We start from the raw sequence: 27372 nt of genomic DNA on the forward strand, positions 1-27372 counted from the left end.
AAACAAAGTTTTTCACTCTAAATCCTTTATATGCGTGGCGGCTAGAGTCCTCTCGTCCTCTGGCTTGAGATGGCTGCCACCTATGGGTCAGATGATTGTCTGCAGTATTAAACAATTGGTAATTAAATATTTAATTTGTTTTCCCTAAACAGTGTAAAATTTAGGAAAAAATTTTTCACGAACATTAATTGTCTCGCACAACGAGTCTGTGTGCAAAATGTCAGCTCGATTGGATCACGGGAAGTGGGTTAAAAAAACGACCGAAAGGTTTGCACGGTCGTAAGCGCGCAAGCAAGCACGTAAGCAAGCAAGCGCGCAAGCAAGCAAGCAAGCAAGCGAACTTAATATAAAGGATTAAAAAAAAACATTGCACCAGTGGCAGATGTCGTATAATGGACACAAACACTCACAAGCAAAACACGCGAATGGCGTGCTGGCTTGGTGAGCCAGTTACCGTGATGTGGACAGTTTGATTCCCATGCAAATATGTATGTTGAACTTCTTTCGCACGTAGCCAACCGTGGCAATCGGAGGCGGAACACGTAAATCACATTTTCCCCGGAAACATTCGATTAGCACGGTTGGCTACCTTCGGGAAGAAAGAAGTTGGACTTACATGCATGCGCAAATGCAGCCCTGGAAGAAGCCCCCCGTAAACCATGCGGGTTTCGGGGGTCATTTAACCATTCCCCACCACGCTGCACAGTGAAGATAATGAGCATAGACGTGGGAGCAAAGAAGTGCACTACAACAGTTAATAAAAAAATAGGTTTTGCCCTTTCTGGCAATAAAACAGGTGTTAAGATGTTAAAACACCAAACTGAATAATTTTTCAAGGAATCGTGTCTGCACTAACCACACACACGTACTTGTGGTGAACATTCAAACCAAAAGCATGCCCTCATAATACATGACATTGTCTTTGAAACCGATTGGTCCGCACCAGAGCATGCTTTTTTGTTTGCATGTTCACCACAAGTACGTGTGGTTAATGCAGACAGGATTCCTTGAAAAACGAATTAGGGGCAACAGCCCGTCTACCAATTGCACCTGTGAGCAAAGCACAGAGTCATCTGCGGGATTCAGATGGGTGCGGGGAAGGGGAACGAGGGCGGAGACCGGCCACGATGATCAGGCTTTAAGGCGAGCTCCGACTCACAATCAGGGCTGCTGCGATCTGGAGTAGAACTCATCGTGCTGTCGTTGTGATCTTCACCCTCTTAAAGCTGTGGGTCTGGTTGGCTGTCCCGACCCGGTGTGTCGTTATCCCCCTAAGGCTGCGAAGGCCGGAATAAAATAGAGTACCACCCTCCTACTAGTCTCTGTGAATTAGCACACTACAAAAATAGATGACTGGTCTGCCTTTATGTAACTATGGCAGTTGGGGGTCTTAATTGGGAACGAAAACAAATCTCAATTATCTCCTCATTTGACTAAAGGGCACTAATTGGGATTTGCAACGGTACACGGATCACGGACAGGCACCCGAGTGTGCTGTTGAACACCAAGAAAGGTCCAGGGACCACAGCATCAGGTCACGAATCGCCGCCTAGTTTAGCGTGACGTGAGGATTGCACAACGCTTTGTTCATTCACAGTTGGGACGAAGAGCTTTCGCCGTGACGTGTTTGGGAGTTGCTTGGCTATAATTCACCACGCTGGTCGGTGCGGGATGATGGGACAAGTTCGGATGTCACTCGCCGCTGATGGTCGGCGCATGACTGGGAATCAAACTCGGACATTAAAGATTAAAACGGTAATAAAAATGTAATTGTTTTGTATGCGCCAGGCACATCCTGCTAATTAAACAGCATTATGAAATGACAGGCATTGGCCAGTAACTGCCAACAATGTCACCGGTTAAAAACGTGTCAACTTTACCCTGCGTGTACACAATATCTAAACGGTGACCATTACAAAACCAGATATCTTGCATTGGTGTCACTTGTAGGACTTTAGAAACGATTATTGTGCATTGATAATATAATGTATTCCAATCACGGCAAAAGTCTAGCTGTAACCGCTTAGTAACAGCGAGGTCAGTATTCCATTCCAAACCAGTCGGCTCTCAATGTTGATAAACAAAAATTGACCATGGTACTTATTTGTGCAAGGAACAGTCAATGTTAATATAACATTGCAGTAATTAAAATCATTCTATAATTATGCTTAGCCGGTCGGAGTAAGACGCTTACAATTGAACATTGGTGGCACTTAACACAACCCCCCCTGGTTGTTTTGCAGCCAGTCGAGAATCAGAAAGAAGGCTCGCGTCGAATACATTTTAATTTCGTTTTAATTGAGGACCACAATACCAGGCCGAGCCATTAGCGCGTTGCATCAAATTGCTCTCATAAGCACGGCTCGCGGGGCGCATTTCTCCCTTGGCAATTGACCGCGGCTGCTAGTGCACAGTGGAAGTTTAAGAGATGTCATTCTCTCGCTGCCAATTGTTGCGAGCAGATTTCCCCCTTCATCCTGAGTGACCTATTGTGAGGCCACAAAAACTTGCCGGTCTAAGAAACACGTTGCATTCCCCCCCCCCCACCACCATAGCAGAAGTAACACGTTGGAGGCTTGCAATGAAGTAATGACGTTGATTTATGCGGCGAAGCATCACGGAGTCTCAAGGCACTTTTTTTTAAAGAGTGTCCTGTTTGGCCATTTTACACGTGGGAAAAAAAAATAAGGATACAATATAATAATAATATAATACATAGATACAATATACCTGGGGAAAACCCCACTCGGGCGGGGATAACGAAGGTTCGCCTCGTCGCCCAAACCGGTTTTGCACTTTCATCAGGTTACGTGATCTAACACATTCTTTCGGAGTGGGCAGGTAGGAACTTGGTTCAACCAATCCGGGAGCGTACATGTTTGGGAGGTGCGCACCTCTTGTTGACTTGCTGGCTCGCGGTCACGTGACGCACTTCAACCAATCCGAGAGCGTACGTGTTTGGGCGTGGCTATGCACGACAGACAGACAAATAATCCCTGGTGGGCAGTGTGGAACTGTTGTTCCTACCTGTATGAAACCGTGCCTCCAAATAGCTGCGTAACATGCGTGCAGCATATCGCTAATTTGAACTATAGCTCCAGGAGATCACATCATGCTATGGCGCTGGCAGGGAAAGGTGTTTGGTGCTGTAATGAGCAAAAGTAATGGTGCTGCCACATTGGATGTGGACAGTATTACACTAATTCGACAATATTGTCCCGTGTATGTTGAACTTCTTTCGCACCGTACGAAGCCAACCGTGCTAAACGGAGGTGCTGTTTAGGGTTAGGGCGACGGATTTCTCCCTTTTGTAAGTGTTCTTGTTTTTTTCCAATGTTACGACGAGACGAAGTGTGCATTTAAAACTCTGGCAGTACAATTTGTTTTTGCCAACACCCGTGGAACGTGATATTACAACTACAAAAACGATGCCTCATCCACACAATGGACTCTGCACATTCCCACAGGCTCTGCTATGGAGATGTCTGTTTGCATGACAATCAATACTGGCTGCACATATTTAATGAAAGAGATGGAATTTTTGGGCAAATTCGGTAAAAAAAACACTACGTCAATATTTAGTGCGGTTACTGGTGCCTGGGCTGAGACCATCATCTTGCTAGAATTGGAATGCCACTTTATTCACAGGTTAGCTGCCCAGATTCAAACCCAAAATAGCATCAGTACCAGATCATGGTTAACTCCTGAGCCACTTTGCCACCGAAGTACGACGACTAATTAATTAATTAATTACTTAATTTCGCCATTGATTTGCTCAAACCAATTCCAATAATGCCATAAAATAGCCAAATACAGAACTTCCCATACCAATTATACGAGAAAGCCCACTAAATCCAGGCCAGACACAATCAACAGCAGCTTATGCCAGCCAGGCGATTGTTTATTTGCGATTTCAATTACATGAGCAAGCCTCCATTCCACATGAGATAAAAGGTTCAGGATTGAATGCAGATGTCGAAGACTCAACTCCAGCCACTACAAACCCATGGCTCGGACAGTGTTTTGAAACATTTTCTAAAGCGGTGGCGTTGCAATTGTACAGCGTGTATCTTGAATGGAACAAGCCATACACACATTACCAGTTGTAACGCAACATCATGAAACACCGATGGGAAAATGCACATCGTGACATTAATACGCACGAGATTTCTAAATCGCATAACCCCCCCGCCCACCCAAACGTGCAGATCTGACAGACTGAAGAGACACGCATGCAATCCGGTTGTCCCTTAGGTGGCTCATTAGGCATACTGCAGCAACTGTTGAATCCAACGGAGATACGTTCCACCACCGCTTGTTAAGAGGCACCCAGGAACGTGTGATCTTGTTTGATCAACGTCAGAGAGATTCGTTTAATTTCGATTTAAAGCTTTCGTGACTTGCAGGGATTCATCTTAGTTCTTTCGGTAAAGTCACGTAGAAGGAAAAGAATAAAATAATAAAAAATAAAACATAATAAAATAATTCTCACGACGTTTCGGCCACAACGCAAGCAGCCGTCTTCAGGTGGAGAACAGGTCTGTCGAGAAGGCAGACTCTGCCTTCCAAGAAGAGGAGAGATGCGTTTGTTTTAATCCCAGCCAGGGTTACATCTGTGGCAATATCCCCCCGCGCCAACTCTCTTCCCCCAATATATATTTTAAAAAATCTGTGCTCCCCTCTCGACGTCTCCCTTACCCCCCCCACCACCACCAAACCATGAGCAATATTTCGGGCTTCTCTCCGCATAATGTATTGCTCGTGCTCTCTACCAGGCTCTTGTCGGAATAAAAAAATAAAATCTGTGCAAGTCCTCCAGGGTCCGTTGCATAACTATGTGTGGGAAGACAAGTGGCTTACGTATGGAGTAACAACTCGCTACGGTGCCGAGATGATATAACTACCTCGCCTTGTATGGAAGAGGTTGTGGGTTCAATACAGACCGTGACGCCTGCTGGATATTTGGAGTTTGCGTGTCTCTCTCTCCCCGTGGTCGCATGGGGTTTTCTCCAGGTCCTCTGGGTTTTTCCCCTTCACATTTAGAATGAACATGCGTTTGGAGTATTTGGCTGCAATACATTTCCACGTAAGCCACTTAGCTGAGCTGTCGTTTGTGGCCAGGTCGTTTCTGGCAAAGAGCTATATAGATCCGTGGGCATTGCCTGGTAAAAAAAAAAGTTTAGTTTAATAGAAATGCGGAATTTATGTAACTGGGACAGGATAATACAATGGAGGCGAGCACTGCCCAACATGCCATTTGAGCATAACGACACCAGACTTTAGTTTCTCAATATTAGGGGCCGTCCATAAATGACGTCACGCGATTTTGGACGATTTTGACCCCCCCCCCTCGTCACACGGCATCACAAAAAGTCCGACCCCCCCTAAAATATGACGTCACAAAGCTCTGCCCCCCCCCCCCCCCCAATATAAAACATGCTTGAAATCGCTTTAAACTATTGTCATTGTAGTGCGTATTTAATGCGCCGCTGCACTCTGATGTTGTAGGAGAAAACATTTATTTAAAGGTATATTTAATTAAGTAGAACGTGTCGTCTATAATTATTTAAAGTTGCGCATTTTGATGTGACGTCACATTTCTCACCCCTCCCCCCGTCACAAATGTCTGACTCCCCCCCCCTACTAGGTGCGTGACGTCATTTATGGACGGCCCCTTATTCCAAGTGCTATGGGAGTCAAAGCCACGAGACAAAATGTCAATCGGAACTCTGTTACCATGTTAATAGAACATCCGCCTGTGGAAGACGATACCAGGGAATTACTTCTGAAACCAATTCGTTTCCCCACTCCGCACGAGGGGATGCATTCACACAACCTTCTAAAGAAATGTTGCGCGACATTTCAACTCCATATTTTCCTGAGCTAATTCGGGGTGATTTTTCCAGTCATTCGTGACCAGACTAAGACCACTATCTCACCACTCAAGAACCATTTTCAATCATGGGTGTATGTTGAACGTCCTTCGCACCGTACGTAGCCAACTGGACAAACTCAACACAAAAAACAGTTCTAGAGAAATTAGTTTACATATATACGTGTAGTGTCCTTCTCGCTCGAGGCTTGTGTGTGCGTGCGGGTGCCGTGCGTCGCACACACACTCAGTAGGGAGACGAGGTAGTCGCAGGAGCAACCATCCTCCACTTTTATTGTCGAGTTCACGCTACCACTCGGGCCCCCTCTCTCCCTCACGACCACGCTGCCGCACGACCCGGCCCAGACACAACTCTGTCCGCGTTGCACCGACGGCGTCGACCGGGACAACCAAATACTGTCCAGCCACGCGATGATCAGGCGATGATGAAAACAGCGATGACGAGACGAGTCCACTCCCAGCAGCCCGGAGCTCTCGCTCTCCGCTGCTTTTATTCCCCTCGGCGCGGCTTGGCTCCGCCCAAGCCGGGTCTCCCTTCTCGAACCCACCAAAGTTCCAGGGGCTTCCCCACGAGGTCTACCGTGACCCTTGCCCAGTTCCTCCGCCCTGCCGGCACACACACCGTGTATATGCTCAACGGCGTGTGCGCCAAGTGCCCACCTGCAGTTGCAGCGGCGGAACAGTCAGCGCTATATCACTACACATGTGTAGCGACATAGAATCGGTCACGTAGCAGCATAGCGCTGGCTGCTGGCAGGGAAGGGGATCTGCAGCTTACAGCAGCCCTGACAGCAGGTCACGTGATAGACCAGAGGGATCTAGGGGAAAGGTCACGGAAGTAGTAGGTTCCAGAAGGGGGCGTAGCCGGGTGCGGCGCCAGGCCACGATGACCGTTAAAGAGGGGCCCCGGGAGGGGACCTCGGGGCTGTCTTTTGGAGCAGGATCCCCACCGTGCTGCTGGAGTCTTCGTCACCGTCTCCACCATCTCGGCGTCGCCAGTCAGGCAGTCTGCCCGCTGCCCTGACTGGGAACCGTAGTTACTAAGTGTTGTCAGGCAGTGTTAATAAACAGTGCCTCCTACTCTCCGAGTCGGTCACTACACATGCAAAGAAACCCAGGACATCAGTGTTGCTGGCTTGGTGATCTCCTCCAGGGTTGCGATTTCCGCATGGAAAATGCGGAAGGAGGGTTCAAATTTTCCCGCATTTTTGCTAAAGTCAACCGCAAACGGTGGAAAGACTACTCCTATGACCGCGCGCTTTTAACAACACGTTAATGCGTTCTATTGGAAAGGATACATGCAAGGCCCAGCATCACGTAGGGCTTTGAGTTACTGATTGGAATGAATATATGATTTCCGCATTTCCGCACAAGAACCACATACTTTATTCAAATGCGGAGCCGTGATTACGAGCACATGTACATGATGTATCCTTTCCAATAGAACGCATTAACGTGTTGTTAAAAGCGCGCGGTCATAGGAGTAGTCTTTCCACCGTTTGCGGTTGACTTTAGCAAAAATGCGGGAAAATTTGAACCCTCCTTCCGCATTTTCCATGCGGAAATCGCAACCCTGATCTCCTCCAAGCCAAATTGTGACCAACGATGAAAACAAAACACTAGCATAGAATCGGGACGAAATGCTTCATTTGCAAACAGGTCTTCAAATTTATTAGTATACAAAACATGAGGCGAGTGAATAAACATAACATTCAACCGTTGTGCCAACAGCCTAGGGGCGCTAACATGGCCGAGCGTTGGCACGTTTGCAACTTTCTGCAGGTTTATCGTTCGAATCCAGCGGCTGCCCTGGTTATTACTGCGGGTTTAACCATATTTCGCAGCCTGCTTCGCAAGTGGACGTTTGGAGATCTGGTGAGATCAATGAAAAGTAGGCCACTGCTTGTGCTCACATGTTACAAATTTCTTGCGAAATTTGAAAATTACATTTAAATATTATAGGTTTCTTGGGTATAGATCACATAAATATTTACCTATGTTAATATTTACGCAATCCAACCCAAAACACCTATATTATGGACATTGGTTACGAAAGCCTTCGTGTAATACATGAAAATTATTCAGTTGCATTCAGATAAATCATTGCCCCTACTTCAAAAAAAACCTGGCGAGACCCTCTGATAAAACCATTGAGACCAAGGCTTTCCTGGGTAAAACAAGTGTAATAAATTATTGGCGATGACAATGAAGTCTACTTGGCTACATCAGGCAAAGTCAATATGAACTGAACATACCAAAGCCTACTTTCGCTGCAGCACTTTTATATTTTTGGAACGTTGAACCAATAGTTTGCACAATATTATGCACCAAAAGCCCCTCCATGCTAGCGACTATAATGTCAATCACATCAGTCCAAGGGTACTGCTGCTTTCGACATGTAAACTAACCGCATTAAACAATGAAACATAGTTTACGTTTCTCAACAGTCATGCGTTGTCCTCAAAAACATGAAGTCAACGTTAAAAGCATGTTATATGCTTTTGACATGTACAACAGCATCAACAATTGCTATAAAAATAATCTGCAACACACGTACGTTTATTTAATAGTAAAATGAAAGTTCTGAAACATACGTCTTCATGAACTGCTAGTCAACTTAGAACACATGTTACATGCCAATCAAAACAATTTCACAACTCCCAATATACACGATACAAACCAACAGGTTACTTTGTCCCACTTTTATTACATATGCATTGTTCACAGTTCTGAACATCAACATTTATTTGTGCCAATGCTTACTCTTTTCTTTACCTGCAAAGTGTTTTTTTCTGTAGTTGGACAAAAATAAATGACAAAAAGTCCCAAAGACAATAGTATTAAGTTATTACCCCCTTGAGCACCAAGAAACAATTACAATATTGCCTTAAAATTCTAATGCTTCAATCACCTGCGACTAAGAAGAAGATGTACAACCATGGGGAGGAGGGGAGGACAAAAAAGAAAAGGATTGAGTTTTCAACAAAAAAAAAAACAGCAGCTCGAGGCAAATGCTGATGATCTGGTGTGATGTGTGTGTACAGTATGTCCAAATGTAAAAGATTCCATTAAAAATATAAAAACAATCAAAAATATTTCAAGATACCTGCTGTAAAATTCTCTAAATAAATTTGCATTCTCCTTGTCAAGAGTTATAGAAAACTGTGTAAAATGTTCAATTAGAAGACCTTTTTTTTTTAAAGAGTTTTATATTTTTTTTAGAAAACCTGCACGTCTGAAAAAATGTACTATATATAAACGTTTACCTCAAAGAGGAAAAAAAAAAGTTTCTACAGACATTTCTATTTTACAACAAAACAGTCAAACAGGCATTACATTAGCCGTGTGAAATAGGTCCTCTCTTTCACTTTAGTTGATTCAGCTGCATTATAAAGGTGAGGAAAGAAACTAAGCCTCTCTCTCACTGTGGTGCACCGATATGGCAGAGCCAACATTTAAACAAGTCCAAATCATATGAGCAAGTCTGCGCAAGATCCAACACCGGCGCGGATCAACAATTCTACAAAGCACCAAAGAGGCAAGTGATGTACCTGCACACGTGACCGGTTTGCGTCCTGTTTCAATCAGCCCACTTGTATGTAGTCAACAGTGCAGTGAAGATAAAATATTCCGATAAATACACTTCATAGAGGGCTCACGAACAAAAAAGGGTTCTCCCTCCTTGGGCTCTTGACATTCGACATTAGGATGAACTACCAATTAGGATACACTACCAATTAGGATAAGCTACCTTTACAGTCATTACTAAGGAGACCAGTACATCTTATTGTTTTTTTGAAGATTACAAACACAGTAATGCTTTGGGCTTTTAGATATCTCAACCACTCAGAGACTAATGCGTATCGTTATCTATTTACTAGAGCCTTTCACAAGCACAACTGGGTTGCCCGTTTTTAGGGATGAAGGTACGTTTTTAAAAAAAATCAAACATTTAAATAGAAGACACATAACAAGATCACCGTTACCTCTACCACAAGGAAGCCGCCTCCATTAACGTTTTCACACCAACATGTCTTTGCAAATCTACACTGCAGTTATTGTCACGATAATTTTGGGTCAATTTTTTTTTCCTTTAGTCTCCCTGAAAATCAAACCGCAAAGCAAACTGTCAAAGCAAGACTGAGGGGCTTCTTATCTTGTGGAAATGTGACGCATCCTCTAGGTTCAGTAGTTTGGGTAAGTCCACCCCCCTCCCCTTCCATAAAGCCAGGCGAAATCGTGCTTCCATATTTTACCGCCACGCTCAGGTCAATTCCAAGGCAACAGCATTTTACATGTACTCGTATTGGTATCCATATTTATGTATTTAAAAAAAAGGTAGGTATTTAATTGCACAACTCTGTAATAATTATATGGGTGGAATGTCACCTTGATTTATAGAATGAGAAAAATAAACGTTGGCCTGTTTGACTACAAAACCAGCACAAGGTTAATATTTAAACCTCTTAAACCATGCTCAGCGGAGGAGAGCTGCAATAACTTCACCCACGTTGGGGTTAAAGTACTAGGATAGAAGGGGTGGAGAACTGGAGATTGATAACAATGCTTAAGGAAGAAGCTTCAACTGAGCTTCCAAGTGTCACCTTATGGATCATGATAATGCACAATGTATGGAAAAATTCGGATTAAAAAGGAATACAGCAAAACATTGTATGTAAAATGACCATGACAACTTCAATTTCTGCAAACATGCACGCGTGCGCATATGCGCACACATGCACTACACACACACACACATGCATTATATACATGACGCAAACCTATACATCTATATTGTATGACGTTTTAAATCGTATGCTACAGCTAATGTACATATTAGAAAGAAAAGAAAAAACCTACTGGAGAAGCACGACACAAAATCTTCACACCTCAGCTTGAGGTTGCACATTGCTTTCTGCCACATTTTTCAAGCCCACTACGACGACGCCCTCCGCCGCATCACCGCCGCAGGCTCGCTCCAGTTTGTTACCCATTTCCCGAAACCTCACTCCGCCCGACCGCTCGTCCCCCTCCCTGGAACTGGGACTCTGCCCTTCGTGCTCGCTCGACGCGGCGGAAAACTCCGCGCCGGAGTCTACCCCTTCATCCTTCTCCACTTTCGTGCGTTTGTGACTGTCGGCTGGCCGGTCGTCTGCCGCCTTCCTTTCCCCTTTGAAAACGTCCTCCGACTCGGGTTTCCTCTTGCACGGCGCGTCATCTCTGTACTCCCCCCCGGTATTAAGTGCTTCATTCTCATGCTGAAATGTTACATAAAAAGTGGAAAATCATTATCAGAGAACAAGTGTTTCCCCCTTTAAGCATCATATTTTGAGTTTTTACATGCTAGGAATTATTTGTAAGGTCTTAGTGCGGCCGGGAATGACCGGATGCAAATGCTGATCATTTCCGTCATGGTTGGGAGGACACAATAAGTGTCACACGTAGCTTGAACATAAATAAAAATAGGTAGACAAGTTAATTTATACCATTGGAACCTCATTTGCCAGTAAAAATATGATAATTGGTTTTTTACCCTTCTATCTGGCAACAAAACTGACACCTTTTATACAAGGAGTCATGTTTACATAGACCACAATACCTGCAGTCATAATGCAAACAAAAAATATAACTCTGATAATGTGCACTGTCACATGACGCCTTTTGGCGTCATCTGGTCCAACCAATGTGAGACTAGGCTCTAAGGAAAGCTGTCTCGGGTGTGGACCAATCAAGGACAGTGCACATTATGACTGCAGGTATTGTGGTCTATGTAAACATGACTCCTTGTAAAAGAGGTGTCAGTTTTGTTGCCAGATAGAAGGGTAAAAAAAACTATTATCAAGTTAATTTATGTAGGAAATACAAGTACAAAGCAAGAGGTTTTTTCAGAAATGTCAGATGCTAGTACCTAATCCACTGCCCTCTGCTGGCAAAATATGAAAAGTAAACACATGTAAACCAATTTCAATCTTAGAATCGCATTTCACAGAAAATGTCGAATTAATCTGGAAAACTTCGCAGTGTTGGCTAAGCAACCAAAATAATATCAACAACGTTCAGTGACAATATCAATGCCTTTACATGCCAAAAACACTTTCAATAAGAATTTCCCAATGATTTGCAAGGGCACTAAAAAAGAAAAATTATAGTAACACAATGGCTAAACATTTACTCATTTAAAATGTCATTCACTATTGGTTATGGGAATGTAATACATTTTGAAACATTGCAAAAAATATACATTGATTATGTATGGGATATGACCTTTAGTGCAATTGTTACGATGGCAAAAACCTTTTAAAGAAAATTCTGCGTGAATATAATATTTTGCTGCATGAAGTACAAATATTCCCAAATACAATTTTTTTTAATTATCACAAAATTGGTTAAAATGCAGTAAAAAAACGAATTACGTGTTTCACATTCGAAGAAACGAGCACCCGATAAAAATGCAAAGTAATAATTACACAGACCTCTGCGCCCTGGTCAGCGGAAGACGAGGGTGATGACAGTAACCTCCAAAGAAGCCGCGTCTCTTGCAGAGACACTTCTATCAGGTCTCCCTCCACGAGCAGGTCCTCAAGTTGTGCCAGAATAGTGGGAGGGAGCAACAGCGAAGGAAACATCTGCTGCGACCTGGAACCTGTCACAAAAATATCAGTAAAAAACGTCAGTGCAAGGCAAAATGTCTCTTTTTTTAAACATCTATATAAACCTTTTAAATAACACCCTCGCGTTTGAAACAAGTGCCAATGACTTCTATGATTACAGTGTAGTAGTGTAATGGGCTTTAGCCTTGCTTAATCCCCCTCCAAGAAGATTAGTCACATGATAGTGTCAAAAATCTCACTTTGGCTGCTGCGCACTGAAGACTGAGCGAGCTCAGTGCGGGAGGTAGAAGTCAAAGGCTGAAGGTCATAGGTTGGATCATCATTCCCTCCGTGTTCAGAAGAAACGTTTGCGAGAGTTCCACACGATCCATTGCTTGGGCTTTCCTTCTGTACAAAATAAATTAGAATGCACGTAAATATAAAAAAAATACACAAGCAGCAAACATCACGAGCTAATGACAAGTCAAATTTATAATTTCACAAGCACAGATTAAATTTATTGCCCTTGGGATAGTCGCATGCCGAAACCTGTTTTGATTGCACATCACAGAAATTATCAGATACTGCTAGCTTGCCGTCATAGACTATAGCCAAAACAGGTCAATGAGCATTGTGCTATATTTTGATCCACTACGAAGAGCAGTCCACTTAGTCTCTTATCTTCTCTTTCATGTAATGACCACTACAAAAAATAAAGTTTAGAAAAACGCATCTATAAATTCAAAACAATTCTCATACGAAACACCCTTTTACAGTCATAAGAGCAAGAAGTCGCGTTTTTTTGTCAATAGTATCTTTTATCAACAGTGGCAGACGTTTTGGCCAATCAATCTAGGTTGTTGCTACGAAAAAAGGCCACTGGCACCTTTGTGGCTCACCCCCCCACCCCCCCCCCAAAGTTTGGGAACAAGAGCCCCCCCCCCCTGTGTATAAAACAAGAGCCATCCAAACACTCGCCTGCCCGATGGTGGTTCTGGACTTGGTGTTGCGTGCCACTTTATGGGAAGGGGGCTGGGACTTGAGTTTTTCAAGGGCCCGTACAACCTCCCCCTGGGACAGGGCTTGATGCACCCGGTCCTGCCAGCCCATCGCACGCTCTGCCAGGCACTGCAGGGCCTCTCCTTCTGGCAGCCTGACGGGCAGGCCCTGGCAAAGGGATATGGACACAACTTTCTTTAAAAAGAGAAAGGGGGCACAACAACACTTTCAAGCAGGACTTGGTCTAGATACAAAACGGCACTTGTCATGAACCAACCAACAATTGTCTGACATTCAAACACTGGCAAAATATCTATTTTTGTTAAAAAAGTGCCACCTTACCACCCAAGGCTACTTTTTCACACAAAAAATTTAGACAAAAGACCTTTTCTGAATATGTAAATGAGATCCAGTAATTTTCATAATTAATTTAAGTAGCAAACTATTTATTTTTATTTTGGCTGTGTTCACTCATGAATACATAGTACATTAAACCATCGTTGAAATTATAACATAATACAAAATGTTCAAATTATTATTTCAATGCAGACTTTTACACACCTTTACATCTAGATATGTAAAGTAATGGTACACTAATATAACATTCCATTCATAACAACATTGAGAGTTTATTCACCCTACAAAAATAATGCATAAACAAATTACAAGGTCTAGCATATTAAAATGGTAAATAGATTGGTGAGTTAAATACATGTCGCAATAGAGATGTATAAAAAAAGTATATCTATCTATTGCACGAATTTAAAACACAGAGCTTTGCACCAAGCTAAACTGTTGTTGGGCAGCCTATTTTTTTCACAGCTAATACCAATAATTTAAACCATACAGCTTAAAGCGCAACAGATCAATGTGTACACTGCGTACCTGTAGACCAACCAGGAGGTTCAGTACAGTGGCCATTTGCGGCCGCTTGGATCGAACGCAGCGAGTGCACAGCGCCCTGGCACCGGCTCGGCGGTGAGTCGGTGCCACACAGCCGTGGTGGCAGGGTGCCCGACACTGGTGGCACTGTCTCACCAGCCCGGCATCACCATGGCCACACACGCCGCATGGCGTCGTGGAGCCCCCCTCTGGAGGAGGCCCACTAGCGCGACTGGCCTCGCGCATTCGCCGCATGGCCTCCACCTCCTCGCGCTCAGCGGACCTGTACGTGTCCACCTGTGTCAAAATATTCACGGACATTCATAATTGCTCAGGATTGTCGTCGCAGAGCGGACGTTGCGTAAGATGCAGAGGACACTCCACAGCAGAAATAAGAATTCATATTTTGTACACAACCGAGCAAGCAAAGCTAGTCCGCGGCAAGGTAAGAACAACGAGCCTACCTTTAGCCTATCTTTTAGCCTTACCCCATATAAATGACCCGATTACAGGGTAATTACCGGGGTTCTACACATGAAAAAGGTTTATAACAGGTAAATGCGAGGTAGAGTGCTTTATTCGTATAGAATACTCTCGAATCGGGCGTTGAGGCTGTCGACGACACCGTCCTCCATAACCTCATCCTAGTCATCTTGGTCGCTGACCATCTCAAACAACCTGATTTCGTCATTTGCTGCCGTCCTCGGACCAACGATGGGCAACAAGATCCAGATCGCTCCGGCCTGGTTTGACGGGACCTTCAGGCAGCCGGCTGCGATCCATGAGCGCAAGCACATGGACTTTATGAAGAGCGTCGACAACCGTGACTGGCGAACGCGCGTGAACTCACGCCCGGCTTCGCTATTCGCGCGTTCGCAGGGAGTTGACGTCGCCGGCGCTCCCAAGTAGTCGCAGGCCATCTTGTAGTGGCGGAGAGTACCTCTTTGCGGTCGATGGAGCTGCCGACATTGGTGAATAGGGTGCTGAACAGCGACCCCCTCCTTCATATGGGCAGCGACTGCCGTCGGTGGGAACGCGAGCACGTCCGAATAGCGATGCTGCAGGACAGAGCGGATCGTGGCCTTCAGTGTAGCCAGCTCGTCTTGGTCTGTCATTTTCGACAGCTGTGGGTTCAAGTAGGATACCACAATAGCGGGTTCCTGAACTAGGAAGTTGCGGTACCGCACCAGCTCGGCCTTCATCCCTGTCGCGGTCAAGGACTCATCGATCGCTCTAAGAGCAACTTCACCGCGATCGCAATAACGGATCAGGTGCTCCATCATCACCGGCACGAGATCCAATGTTGACTTGCGGTCCCGCCGACAACGAGGTCATGACCTGGCGCGGCATTGACAGGAATGCTGTCACGCCCTCGATGTTTGCCCACTGCAGTTCAGAAAAAGCACCGACGCCGATCGCATCCTGGAACACGCTTCTTGATGGAGTCGTCGCCCATGTCAAACGTCGAATGCCACCTGGTCGACGAATCCTGGTGCGTCGGCTCCTTGCGAGCGAGCTTGGCGATTTCGGCTTCGCGGCGGTACGACTGCCGGACGACCTTGCTGAGCCTGGTATTGACGAGTGCCTCGCGCAGTTCGGCGTTGGTCGACTTGATCAGTTTGAGAACTTAGACGCCGCTGATCTGGACCGAATGATTTGCGCAACGAACATGGTGGCAAGCCAGCAACTGCTCATATCCGGCGTCCACGTTGACCAGGACGAACGTCTTGACAGCAAGACCAAGGTCTTGAACTTGTCGCTGCCGGCGGCTCGCAAAGAGATTGCACCCCTTGGATAACAAAATCAACCACCAAGTTCTCAAACTTTACCAGGAGGCGATCCGGGATTGCTGGCCGGCTAAGCGTTTGCTGCATTAAACGGTTCTCCGACGCCGACGTCCCGACCTCGCTGCCTGGGGCGAGCACGTTGGGCTTCTTGAGGGTGGCTTTCCACCCCGACACGTTCGTGTGGGAGGAAACCCACTTGTGGCGGTGCACGCACTGGCGCTTTTCCTTGCTGCACACGGGGATCACCCTCCATCCAATCGTGCGTGTGCTCCCACGGGAATGCATGCCGGCTGCCTCTTTCGATTGGTGTTCTCAGCGACCCTGGAAATGCCGTTGCTGGCAACCTCGACCTCATCCTCTACCTCAAGAACGTGGTCTGTCTCCATCTGGTCCGACATCAATGATTCCAATTTCAAATGGAGGCCACGGACTGCGCCACGGAGCTATTAGTGAGCAGTAAACAGGGTATTTACCAGGTAATACTTCAAGCTACCTTTACCCTACCCTTTACCTTACCCCTTGGCATGGTCGACACCTTTACTCTTTACACTTTTACCTGGTAAAAATGGTAAATTACCTTACCTTGCCGAGGCCTAAACAAAGCCATTAAGGTTTTTGGGCGAGAACGCGAAAGTATAAATGTGTCATACCCCTCCCCACCACTGCCAGTAGGGTTTTTCACGTAAACAACGCGCAAATTAGTTACTACTTTAGCCCACCGGTGTGTTGGAGAGTAAATCCACAACATTTATAATTTTAATATGATGTTTCGCTGGTAATGACATCCAGCATCATCGGGCGATTTACCAGAATAGTCAATTGATATCACGGAGGAGCTTGACTTTGTAAATATTAAAACTTTAATCTCTACTGAATGTCGATAAAACTTATTCCAAAGAGATGTATCGTTCTTTTGAATTTCAAAAAGGCACTGCGAACTTATATTTCTCAATATAAATACGGAATCATTATACTTTTAAGCAAACATTCGAATTAACACGGTAGTTTTAAAAGACAATCCGGTATTTTTTTTGCTGCAGAGAAACAAATGTTGAAAAGGAAAGCTGCTCTTTTTTTAGACTTACAAAAGAAGGGTCAGTCCCTTGGGACGGAGTTCTTTTGTTGTCACTGCACTCGTTCCCTTTCTCCGCATCACCAGCACAAGTCTTTGGGTTCAGCACCTGCAAAGTTAAAAGACGCCTTCAACTTCACGCATTTTATTATCACTTTGCAAAATTGTTACGCCAAGTCTCAAAATTCCTATGTTATGTGCCAAGAGTAATGCTATATTTCGAAACATTCCTTCTACCAGGATATTCCTACGTAGGACACTATGGTACATGAGTTAATACCATTCCCTCTCAATGAGTTGCAATTGAACTCGCTGCTTGGACAATATGAATGGAACTGCTTTTGAACATCTCCTGCCTCATTTAAATTCGTATATTCCTGATATTTGGAATTATAGTAAAAACAATATCACGTTATTATTTTTTTCTTGCTTTACAATATCCATAACTGATGTGTTTTTCCCATTTTTATTATCTTTCAACTTGGTCTTGTTGTTTTTGATATTTTGTAACATGTGTTCTATATTATGTGTGACCATTGAAAAAGAGTATGTTAAGACTGAATGAGCCATCGCCCTGTTTTAATCAGCGTTTAATACATAGTTACTCAGTGAAACCATGGTATAAGATCAGCAGAAACTCACGTTACAGTGAATTATGCATTATTTTTAAGCGTTCTAAAAATAACCCTTCATGTCATGTACTCACCTCTAGGAGGGTACAGCAGGAGTTTCTCCTAAGAAAGGTCCTTGCAGCACGTCTCTGCCAAATGCTGGTAGCCTCCAGCCACCCCTCCAACTGGGACAATGCATCCAGCTGCACAGGAATGCAGCGGCCTTGCGATACCATCCTCTCCAGCACGCTGCAGTATGGATAGTGATCTCCTGCCTGAACATGCAAAAACGAACCACCCACGTAAGTAACGGAAACGGTCATTTTCGTGTCAACAACCTCAAGCCTCCAAATGAGGGCAGGTGCAATCTCCAATCATTAACGCGAACAGCTCTGGTGATGTATTTTAAGTACAATGTTTTTCACAGCCACATGCAACACACAAGAGTTCAGCTGTCACACTACCTGGATCTTTTCCAGGTCAGTAGTCCAATCGTCAGCTTGCTGTAAGGAGACCTTCAGTGCTCGCACAGTTGGCAGATGAACTGGTACCCCATGAGCCTCAGCAACAATGGACTCAAGGGTACTTCTCACCATCCTAGGCCTGTGGCACAATCCAAAATTACAATGTTACTGGAAATTCCTTTAAAAAAAACCACGTGTCCCTACGACATGAAATATAAGGACAATTCATGGCATTTGCTGAATTTGTCCAACGGCGTGTAGGGAGGCGTGGAAAAAATGTAAATACATTTAATAAAAATGCATCAAAATCTTTCTATAATGCTGCAGAACCAAATCCCAATCATAATCATAATAATTTACATTTATTTGTAAGACGCCTTCCACCAATGTTTCAAGGCGCCTGATTGCACTTGCCAACTTCGCAGGCCAAGTGCAATCAGCCGCTATTTTCTTTGCGTAGCAGGGTGAAGAACTGTGCCGAGAGAAATATTCCAATACGCACCCCCCCCCCCCTCACGCACCCGTGGCTCGATTGCATAAACACAAATAGCATCAATGTCCATACGTTACATCCCCTTCATTTAGGGGTCAATCTTTCCCAAACACTGTACAGAAATGGTAATTTTCATAGCGACAGATTTCAGAGTGTTGTATTGTTTCATAAAAACAAGTGAATTGACACTGGACAGGCAGCAAACATTATCTGGTCGCAACAATGAGTAGCCCTTCAGCTCTTCTAAAATGTACTTGAACTGCAATAACTATGAGAATATATATACACACACACGCATACAATAAGTAGCTGATATGAGATGTACGTACACGAAACATGCGACACTCACCTGGCCTGCAGGCAAGCACGGGCCCGATCCTCCCAACTCTCTGCCACGGTCAGAATTTCCTGCAGCTCAGCCACAGCTCGATCCATGACAGGTTCAGCTCCCAGTGGCATGGCACTGTCTATCAACCTGCGAAGCACCTCTATGTTCAGGCAGCTAATGCCTCCACCCATGGCTTCTTTCTCAGAAAGCCCCTAGCACAGCACAAGACAAAAGCAAATCAAACATAACATGTTGTGAATGCTCTCAAATTAAAGGACTGTTGAGCAAGTTAGGACAATGTATGCAAGCAAATGCTCTCACTCACATGTTTGTCTTCAGAATTATTCATTAGTATGGAAGCTGAGAGAAAAACGTTCTTGAATATTTGCACTTTGTCCCTTTTACTCTGATTTGTGTGCAAAGTTAAGTGAAACCCCTTTGATGCATTTTACAGCTTTTAAATATGGCAAGAATCAAATGCCAATAACAACTTTAGTTGATACTGGATCTTGTTTACGAGGGTTATAAGTGCGCCACCCCCGTTGCGGGTGGACAGAGCTACTGCATTGTAATTTTCAACCTGGAAAGCGTTAACAATGAACATCCAAGTAACCTTAACAATAAATGTGGATTTCTATTGCCACTCACCTGGTCTTGGCTGGACAGTGAAAAGGCCAGTGCAGTGTGGACCTCTTCAAGCCAGCGCTCCCTCTGCACCCTCTGTTCCAGCTGCTCTTTCTCGGGCAGATGAACAGGAGCCAAGTCTTCGGCCTGCTTGAGCAACTCTTGCATCCGCACTAAATCTGGTTTGTCCTCTGCCACCAGCAGCAGCTGCACAGCATCCCTGAAGCCTTCCACTCTCTCCAGCAGCTCCTGAAAAACAAAATGGCCAACCATAGGTTTTTGCTCATATTGAGTTCGGTGTTAATAAACAGCAATACAAATGTCATATTAACAGACTCGAATTAGAATATGTATTGATACTGGAGGAAGCCGATGGGGGTTAAAGCTCCTTTTTAACAGGTGTTCAGAAGGGGCAGGTCAGAACATTAGAATACAAAACATTACAATGCACAGTATAGAAAAGGTACAAAAATCACTTAAACAAAAAAAATGTCATCAATAACACAATGATGTAATCCATTCACGAAAACACTTTAAAAAATCCCAAAGTAATTTTACTCCCACAATGTGCACACAATAAAAAGATCCAATTCACAAAATGGGAGCAAACAAGGCAAATATATTTGGTCTCCGAAACATGACAGGTCACCATCGAAAACACAAGTTAATGGATTAACAAAAAGTGACTAAATGTGCATATAACTTGCATTCCATTTCTTTGCATGCATCTTGAGCACCATCTAGCGGACGGACTAAACATCACCACCCAGTGGAAATGAAACTATTCCTTGCAATATTATTTTTTGAAAGTTGTAAGGTTTGACGGTTGGGTGCCCATTAGGCATATAACAATTACTCTCCTACACGGCTATTTGAGATTATAATTGTATTGAACATATTCCTTATCATATCCTTTTAACCAACTCTTTTATATAGTTTATGATTTTGTCTCATTTCTAGCCGTGTTTGCACCATTAGCCTTAAAGTATCATTAGGAAAATTGTGCGTAGAATTTGCAGGCATTATGAACAACAGATTATCATATGCATAATTGAATTCACCACGAGCCCAAAACTATTTTTTATTGATGAACCTATATCTGTTACAGACTAAGGGTCAGGCTTCTGTTCAGATACGAGCTAATGCTGACCTATTCATCCTTTAGACCTCCCAGAAAGCGGTATTGAGTCCATTACTTAGCTCGGTTATAAATGTAATGTTATAAAAGCTGGTGAAAAAAATCTATAATTGAGTAAGAGGACTGAAATAAAACCTGCAATGCATCAAACAAAAATAACAAAATAAGTAAAAATGTAAAAATAAACGTTGTTACCTTTATTTCATTCATATGGTTGACAGTGCAGGGAAGTTTCTCCAAACGATTCACAAATGTTTTGAACTCTTCCAAGCTCAGTGTCACTTGCTCTTCAGTTGCACCACTTTTGTCTCTGTTGTCAGAAAGGTTGTGCAACGGCATCGTTTAGTGAACATTCAACATTCAGCTATTTTTTCATTTGCAAGAATTACACTGCCCCACCCAAATCTGATTGAGCAGTCACAAACTATAATTGCGATTTGATTAAAGAACACATTCACTGTATTGTATATACTGTCCGGATAGCACTGTCCATCTCGTTTGTAATGGCCCTCTCAAATGTAATGCGTCAGCAGCAGCATTGTCCGTCCTGTTTTTTGTTTGGATATCGAGTGTCATTATTTGCAGGAGTCCCTCTAACATGCTGCCTTTCATATTTGTATTGCCCTCCTCGTCTGTATCCAATGGCATACATTAACAAATGTATCTGCATGTAATCTATATAATTCACACATTATCAATATTTACACGCACGATTCTATGCACACTTAATGAAATAACTAGCTTTTAGTAAAAAAATTAAAATAGGAGTAACAATTACTTCATAACAGCAGATCATAATAATATGGCCACAATCCACCAACAAAAGAGTTTCAGATTAACATTCACCACAAGGATAACAAATGTGGATGCAAGAAGCCAAAGAGCCAAACATTTCCAGAGAGAAGGAACGTACTGGACACAGATCCGAGTGGTCATCAGATCCTGCGCCATCGAGGCACATTGGTCTGCCTCAAGTACGAGCAGCATCAGGTTCTGCCGTAAGCTGCTTTCGGGGAATTCGTGCATCTCAGACTCCTCCAGCAGTGCCTTTAACGCCGACAAATCTGCACACAACAGGATACACAGTCAGGTTTTTACCCTCGGGGTTTTACATTGCCATCAGAAAACATATTATTCCTGAATCAGAATGCCATTGTAGGTTCGCGTGTGCTCTTTTTATGCTTGTGCAACTTCAGCAAGAGATGGCATACCAGACTTCTTGCCATTTTCCTCGTCCAATGCTCTCCTCACTTTTTCAGCCCAAGCATCAAATAGCTCTGCTCGAGACTTCAGCTTGTGCAGCATTGGGGGCAGTTCAGCCAGTGTATATCTGTACCTGATTTTAAAAATACATTCCCAACATTGTATTCCACTCAAAACTGTCAAGCATGTAAGACTCACTTTCAACTGTAACTGCAGATGTACAGTTAAAATAATAACAAATAAATTAAGTCACTGTGCTTACCTGCAGTATCAGCAACTTTAGGATTGATTCATTTTATACGACTTTATATAATTATGATTTAAACAGTAATATGAGAAATAAACACTGAAGCCATGTGCCATGTTGATTTCAACAAAAAAAACATTAATGCAAGTACAATGCAATAAGGAAACCAGGAGACACAAACGTGTTTTTGTTATTAGAAAAGTCAGAACCAACCGGAGACCTGAGTGAATACATTATAAAACACGTTCAAAACATTTCCCCACAAACCTGAGTATCTTGTGCTGTGTGGGACAACGGCAAAGGTCACGGATGTGATAGAGGCACACCAGGCGGCCTGGGCAGCAAGGGCACGCGATAGCAGACAGGTAGCAGGTCGTCTTGCAAAAGTGGCACTGCCGCTCATCATCCGCCAACAACTCAAACTCAAACAGCTCCGACTTGCTCACACCCTGCCAGAAACCACACAGAGGAGAGACAGGTTGGGAGGGGAGCGGGTTGTGCCATAATTAAATGCTTTATATTGAAACCATTCTAAGATAATATAATTGAGCAGCAAATTAATGCAAGAGATGTTTGAGGAAATATGCTTAGTTAGGCTAATGCAGGGGTGGACAATCTACAGACCATGGGCCAATTATTTGTTTAAGGAACGTTGCCCCACGAGGCCTACTTCTTTGAAATGGCCTGCACTTGATATTTATCCATTACTGCATATTAGCTGCACTCATCAAGCAAAATATGTTTGTGCCTGGCAGCACTGTTTCCAATGTAGCATGCTCCGTCAATTGTCAGTGCAAGGGCCCTTTTATAATGTCGACAAGCACAGTGTGTCACGTTATCATTGGATCGCGCGAAGGTGTGTGTTAATGTGTGGCCTGACGAAGGTATATGGAAAGTCGTATTTGGCAATCCGTAAAGAAGACCCCCCTCAATGTCTAGGCTAATGCATGCCAGAAACACGTGTGAACATTTGGCATTTTGACGTTACAAAATATTGCCTTCACCACCTATGACCAGCTACCACAAATACATGAAAGTAATAGCATGGTAGTGCTCAGAAAGTTAAAGGCACCAACTCCTGTTTGGCATGGATATTTCTTTACAATAAACGCCTCGTGTAAAACACCACTGAGGTATATATAAAAAAAAAGCAGTGCAGCCTACGTAAAAAAACGAGAATAATCGTGGCTGATGGCATCTATAAATTATTGGCTTCTGAAACACTAAATGTACATGTTAATGTGAATTCATTGTTTGTACCTCAGCGCACATAAATCAGACCGTATATTAACATATGCACAAGGGCTTAATTTATACAGTCCTTTGCCAACAACAATTGGCTTATAATCAAAAATAAATTAACAGCATTCATGTAACTATTTGTGTTAAATGAAAAAACATTCTACGCCTATTGAGATGTGAACAACAAACTGCGATTTATGAAGGGCTTTGGATATAGCTTTGTTTAAATAGTTCAAGTATCGCTCAGGACCAGAAAAATAGAAATCAAGTATGACCTATGTCAACAGTTTTTGACTTGCATATTTTATGTTTATTCACCCAAACAAAAGCCTGGACCTCGAGCACAATTCGGAAGTGTTATTTGGGATTCTGTGCACAATATATACATTGAACATATTCAATGATACATGCACATAATATGCAAAATTTAGTGCGACTAATATAGAGCTAGAAATAAATACGTATACAAGCAAAATAAACAGGTACAGAATTTATCCTGGAATCAAATTGTGACTGAAGAGTGACAATTCATCAAAATGCTGGGGGGAGGAGGGGGGGGACCAGGGAAGGGCCAAACACCATCCCTGCTCATACCATTTCCCAGGCCTCCCTGCGCAACTTCCGCTCCTCGTCAATGGCAATCTCGAGCTCGCGGCCAATCGCCGATGCCATTGGCAGCGCCAGGCCCTCCGTCTCGCACGCCATCCTGCAGAGCAGCTCCTCGTGCGAGAACACGCAGTACCTCCGCATCAGGCGATAATGCTCCACACACCGGCGGCCCATCGGAAGCTGTTCCAGAGAAAAGTGTCACAAAACAGAATGCCTGTGTCAAGTTGCACATCAATGTAACCTCAGTAATACCAACAGTTAAAACGTGTATGTTTAAGTAAAACTTTTTTTTTGGGTCACTTTTCATCAGTTGGTTATTTTAAAATAAGTTCCTTATTGCAATTGGGAAAACAATGCACATATAATATGCAAAACTTTGTGTGGCTAATATAGGCCCTTTTGTAAATTCACTGCTGGATAAATGGGCTCTGCACGATGTGTGGGTCATGAAGGTTGACAGGTTTGTGAGGGCAGGAAGCAGACGCGAGAGCAATGTACAATAAATCTTGCGACACTGCCATCCACTCATATTGTAACCCCATTGCAGCCTATAATGCCTCTTTGTATGCATGGTGACCCACCCAAGCACTTGCCTGGCTCATTCTAATTAGCTTCCAAAATCTCATGAGATTGGGTGCATTGCAGGTGAATTAGTCAAAGGCTAACATTATATACATCTTTAACATAAAATTAATAAAAATATGCAAATGTGTAACTTCACGTAAAATTCCGCGTGTGTGTTTATGCAGCATAAACACACATGCCTTAAGACAACACAAGCAAATAATAAAGCACAACCCACCCAGTCTGCAGTGCAGAAATTCACGGCCTCTGCAAAATTGTACCCTTGGTTAAATCCGCTGTGGTAGGCCCGTGGGAAGGTCACCACAAACTCTCCGGGGCACTGATTGGTCCTAACCACCTGCGAAAGGAACCCACAAGATTAACAAAATAAGTATGTAGGCATATGTAGGTATCCGTATATAAAAACAGAAAACATGCCATAACACGTCAGTGCAATGTATAACAATTCTCAACACAATGATGTAATTGTACAATCATGGTTAATTCTCACAAATTAATGGGAGTTACTCAGCACTGCCATCTCAGGCTCACCTCATACCTCCAAACGTACGACATCTGCCAAGCCCTAGTGGTTACCCTTCCAAGTACTTCATAATCACACCAGCTTTTGCATTCCTGACGATAAGATGTATTTAAGGCAATTTGGTCATACACCGTTTTCAGGATGCAATGCTATAGACTGTCTAAAGTGTATTGACCCTTGCTCATGACATAATGCAATTTATCTTCCTGTTGTTTGATTGAACGGTGGAAATACTCTATTCTGAACGGACTTTGAGGTTTGAATGCATAAGTGACAATTTAATGAACACAAATCAGGAGTTAAACAAAATCAAGCTAGCTATTACTTTTGAGCAATCTTGAACAAAATGTATTAAGACTATTAGTGCTGTAGGTTGGACAGCTTGTGCCACTTGCTTTTAACCAATACAAACATTAACCTTTGCCCAATTGAGTACAATATTTTACTTTGTCAATTTAAAAGTGAAAGTGCAATAACAGTGCAATCAATAATTTAGGATGCTAAATGGAATGCAGAACGGAATATTAACCTAGCCAAAGTAGTTTCATAATATGCTTTTAAGAGGTTACGTAACCAATTGCGAAATAAAGTAGTAGGGCACATGGAATTAATTTTTTTTCACTTCCAAAATTAAAATGAGCATATTCTGAATAAAAAAACATAGGTCAGTAAATATATAACAGAGCAGTAAAGCCCACAAGACAAGAGGCAAGTGACATTAGTCAAACAAAAAATATTAACTTTACCAAGCCCCAATTTGTCCAAACATGGTGCTTGGACAGCCAATGTCAGTCTTGCCATTTAACGGGAGTTAATTGATGAATAATTGTTTTTTTTACCCTTTTATCTGGCAACAAAACTGATTGCATTCCGACCGCAGGTATTGTGGTCAATGCAAACATGACTCCTTGTAAAAAAGGTGTCAGTTATGTTGCCAGATAAAAGATAAAAAAAAACAATTATCATATTTTGCTACTGGCAAAGGAGGGTTCCAATGGTGTTGATTGATCAAGTTTTAAAGTTTTCCCTCGGTAAAAATGATTTCTACAATCAAAAGCAAAAAAAAAAAAATTGTAATCACAGCTTTCATTCCAGCTATACGTACGGGAACATCGTGGGCCATTAGTATGTTGGGATTCATAATCGTGACCAACTGATGCAGCAAGTCGGGCTGTGCCAGAAAGAGCTCTGGAGCCAAGGTCCTCATCACATTTTCCAGTGACTCGGCAGCATACGCAGGAACACCATACCATGTCTTTGGCTCTCCCCTGTAGAATAAGCAAAACACCACAAAAGACAGTTTCAGGACAATTTTATCAGCCGCCTGATGCACACATTTCCATGCATCAAAAAGGGGAAATTGAAAAAGTTGAACAATGCATGCAAAAAAAACGGGGTTTTTTTCGCTCTAAGAAATGGCTGCACCTCTCTCGCTTGAATAGTTCAAACCCATGAGAAAATATTCCACAAAGGTGCAGGACTAACACTGAAAGAAATGTAGCTCAAAACAATGGATTGCTCCACTGACTATCATCAGGTTTCCAAAAAGGACAACTGGTTGACCCGTCACGCCGTGGTGAGAACACACTACACTATGAACCCAATGACGATAGTTCAATTTCCAGCCATGGCAAACACCAGTGGTGAGTGATAACATAACAAATCCTGGGTGCCCTTATTAAACAACCCACACACGGACCAGTGACAAGAGTATGGGCAAAATATGCCTTCATCCGCCAGTGAATTTACAAGTACCGAAAAAGAATTGGCACATCCACAATAGCTTGCAGACAATGATTGAAGCCATTCATTTTTCAGGGATTTTAGAATTGGGAAGAGAGGTTTCAGTGGTCTCCCCGACCAGCTTTCTCAACATACAATACACACACAACAGCTTTGCAACGATAGACATAAATCATAAAAGGGCAGACAATACTATTAAAAACTGGAAAAAATTTAATAGACAGTCGTAAAAAGTTACCACCTTTCTCCCACATATACATCTACACCCGACTAGATTAATCGCTTAGCCAACTTTACAGTACAAGGAATAATGCACCTCTTGTGGACGTCACATTCTTG

General features: G+C 43.3%; 1 protein-coding gene across 5 annotated transcripts in view; it reads right to left on the minus strand.

Annotated features, from left to right (window-relative positions):
* Positions 1–7526: 7526 nt before the first annotated feature.
* LOC133351766 (lysine-specific demethylase 5C-like) overlaps positions 7527–27372 on the minus strand; it is a 36302-nt gene continuing 16456 nt past the window's right edge. For all 5 annotated transcript variants that reach the window (XM_061567258.1, XM_061567256.1, XM_061567257.1 and 2 more), the window contains 17 exons: positions 26396–26558; positions 24985–25104; positions 24168–24362; positions 22599–22780; positions 22093–22217; positions 21795–21945; positions 21077–21191; positions 19768–19992; positions 19141–19331; positions 18299–18437; positions 17930–18109; positions 17237–17332; positions 14368–14661; positions 13462–13650; positions 12744–12891; positions 12367–12536; positions 7527–11151 (listed from right to left, as the gene is read on the minus strand). In XM_061567258.1, coding sequence (XP_061423242.1) covers positions 10777–11151; positions 12367–12536; positions 12744–12891; positions 13462–13650; positions 14368–14661; positions 17237–17332; positions 17930–18109; positions 18299–18437; positions 19141–19331; positions 19768–19992; positions 21077–21191; positions 21795–21945; positions 22093–22217; positions 22599–22780; positions 24168–24362; positions 24985–25104; positions 26396–26558 — 3058 coding nt within the window. In that variant the 3' untranslated portion in view covers positions 7527–10776. The remainder of the gene's footprint in view (positions 11152–12366; positions 12537–12743; positions 12892–13461; positions 13651–14367; positions 14662–17236; positions 17333–17929; positions 18110–18298; positions 18438–19140; positions 19332–19767; positions 19993–21076; positions 21192–21794; positions 21946–22092; positions 22218–22598; positions 22781–24167; positions 24363–24984; positions 25105–26395; positions 26559–27372) is intronic.

This window comes from Lethenteron reissneri, chromosome 38 (genome assembly GCF_015708825.2).
Source record: "Lethenteron reissneri isolate LAM-NWPU_2019-01 chromosome 38, ASM1570882v1, whole genome shotgun sequence".
Taxonomy (NCBI): Eukaryota; Metazoa; Chordata; class Hyperoartia; order Petromyzontiformes; family Petromyzontidae; genus Lethenteron; species Lethenteron reissneri.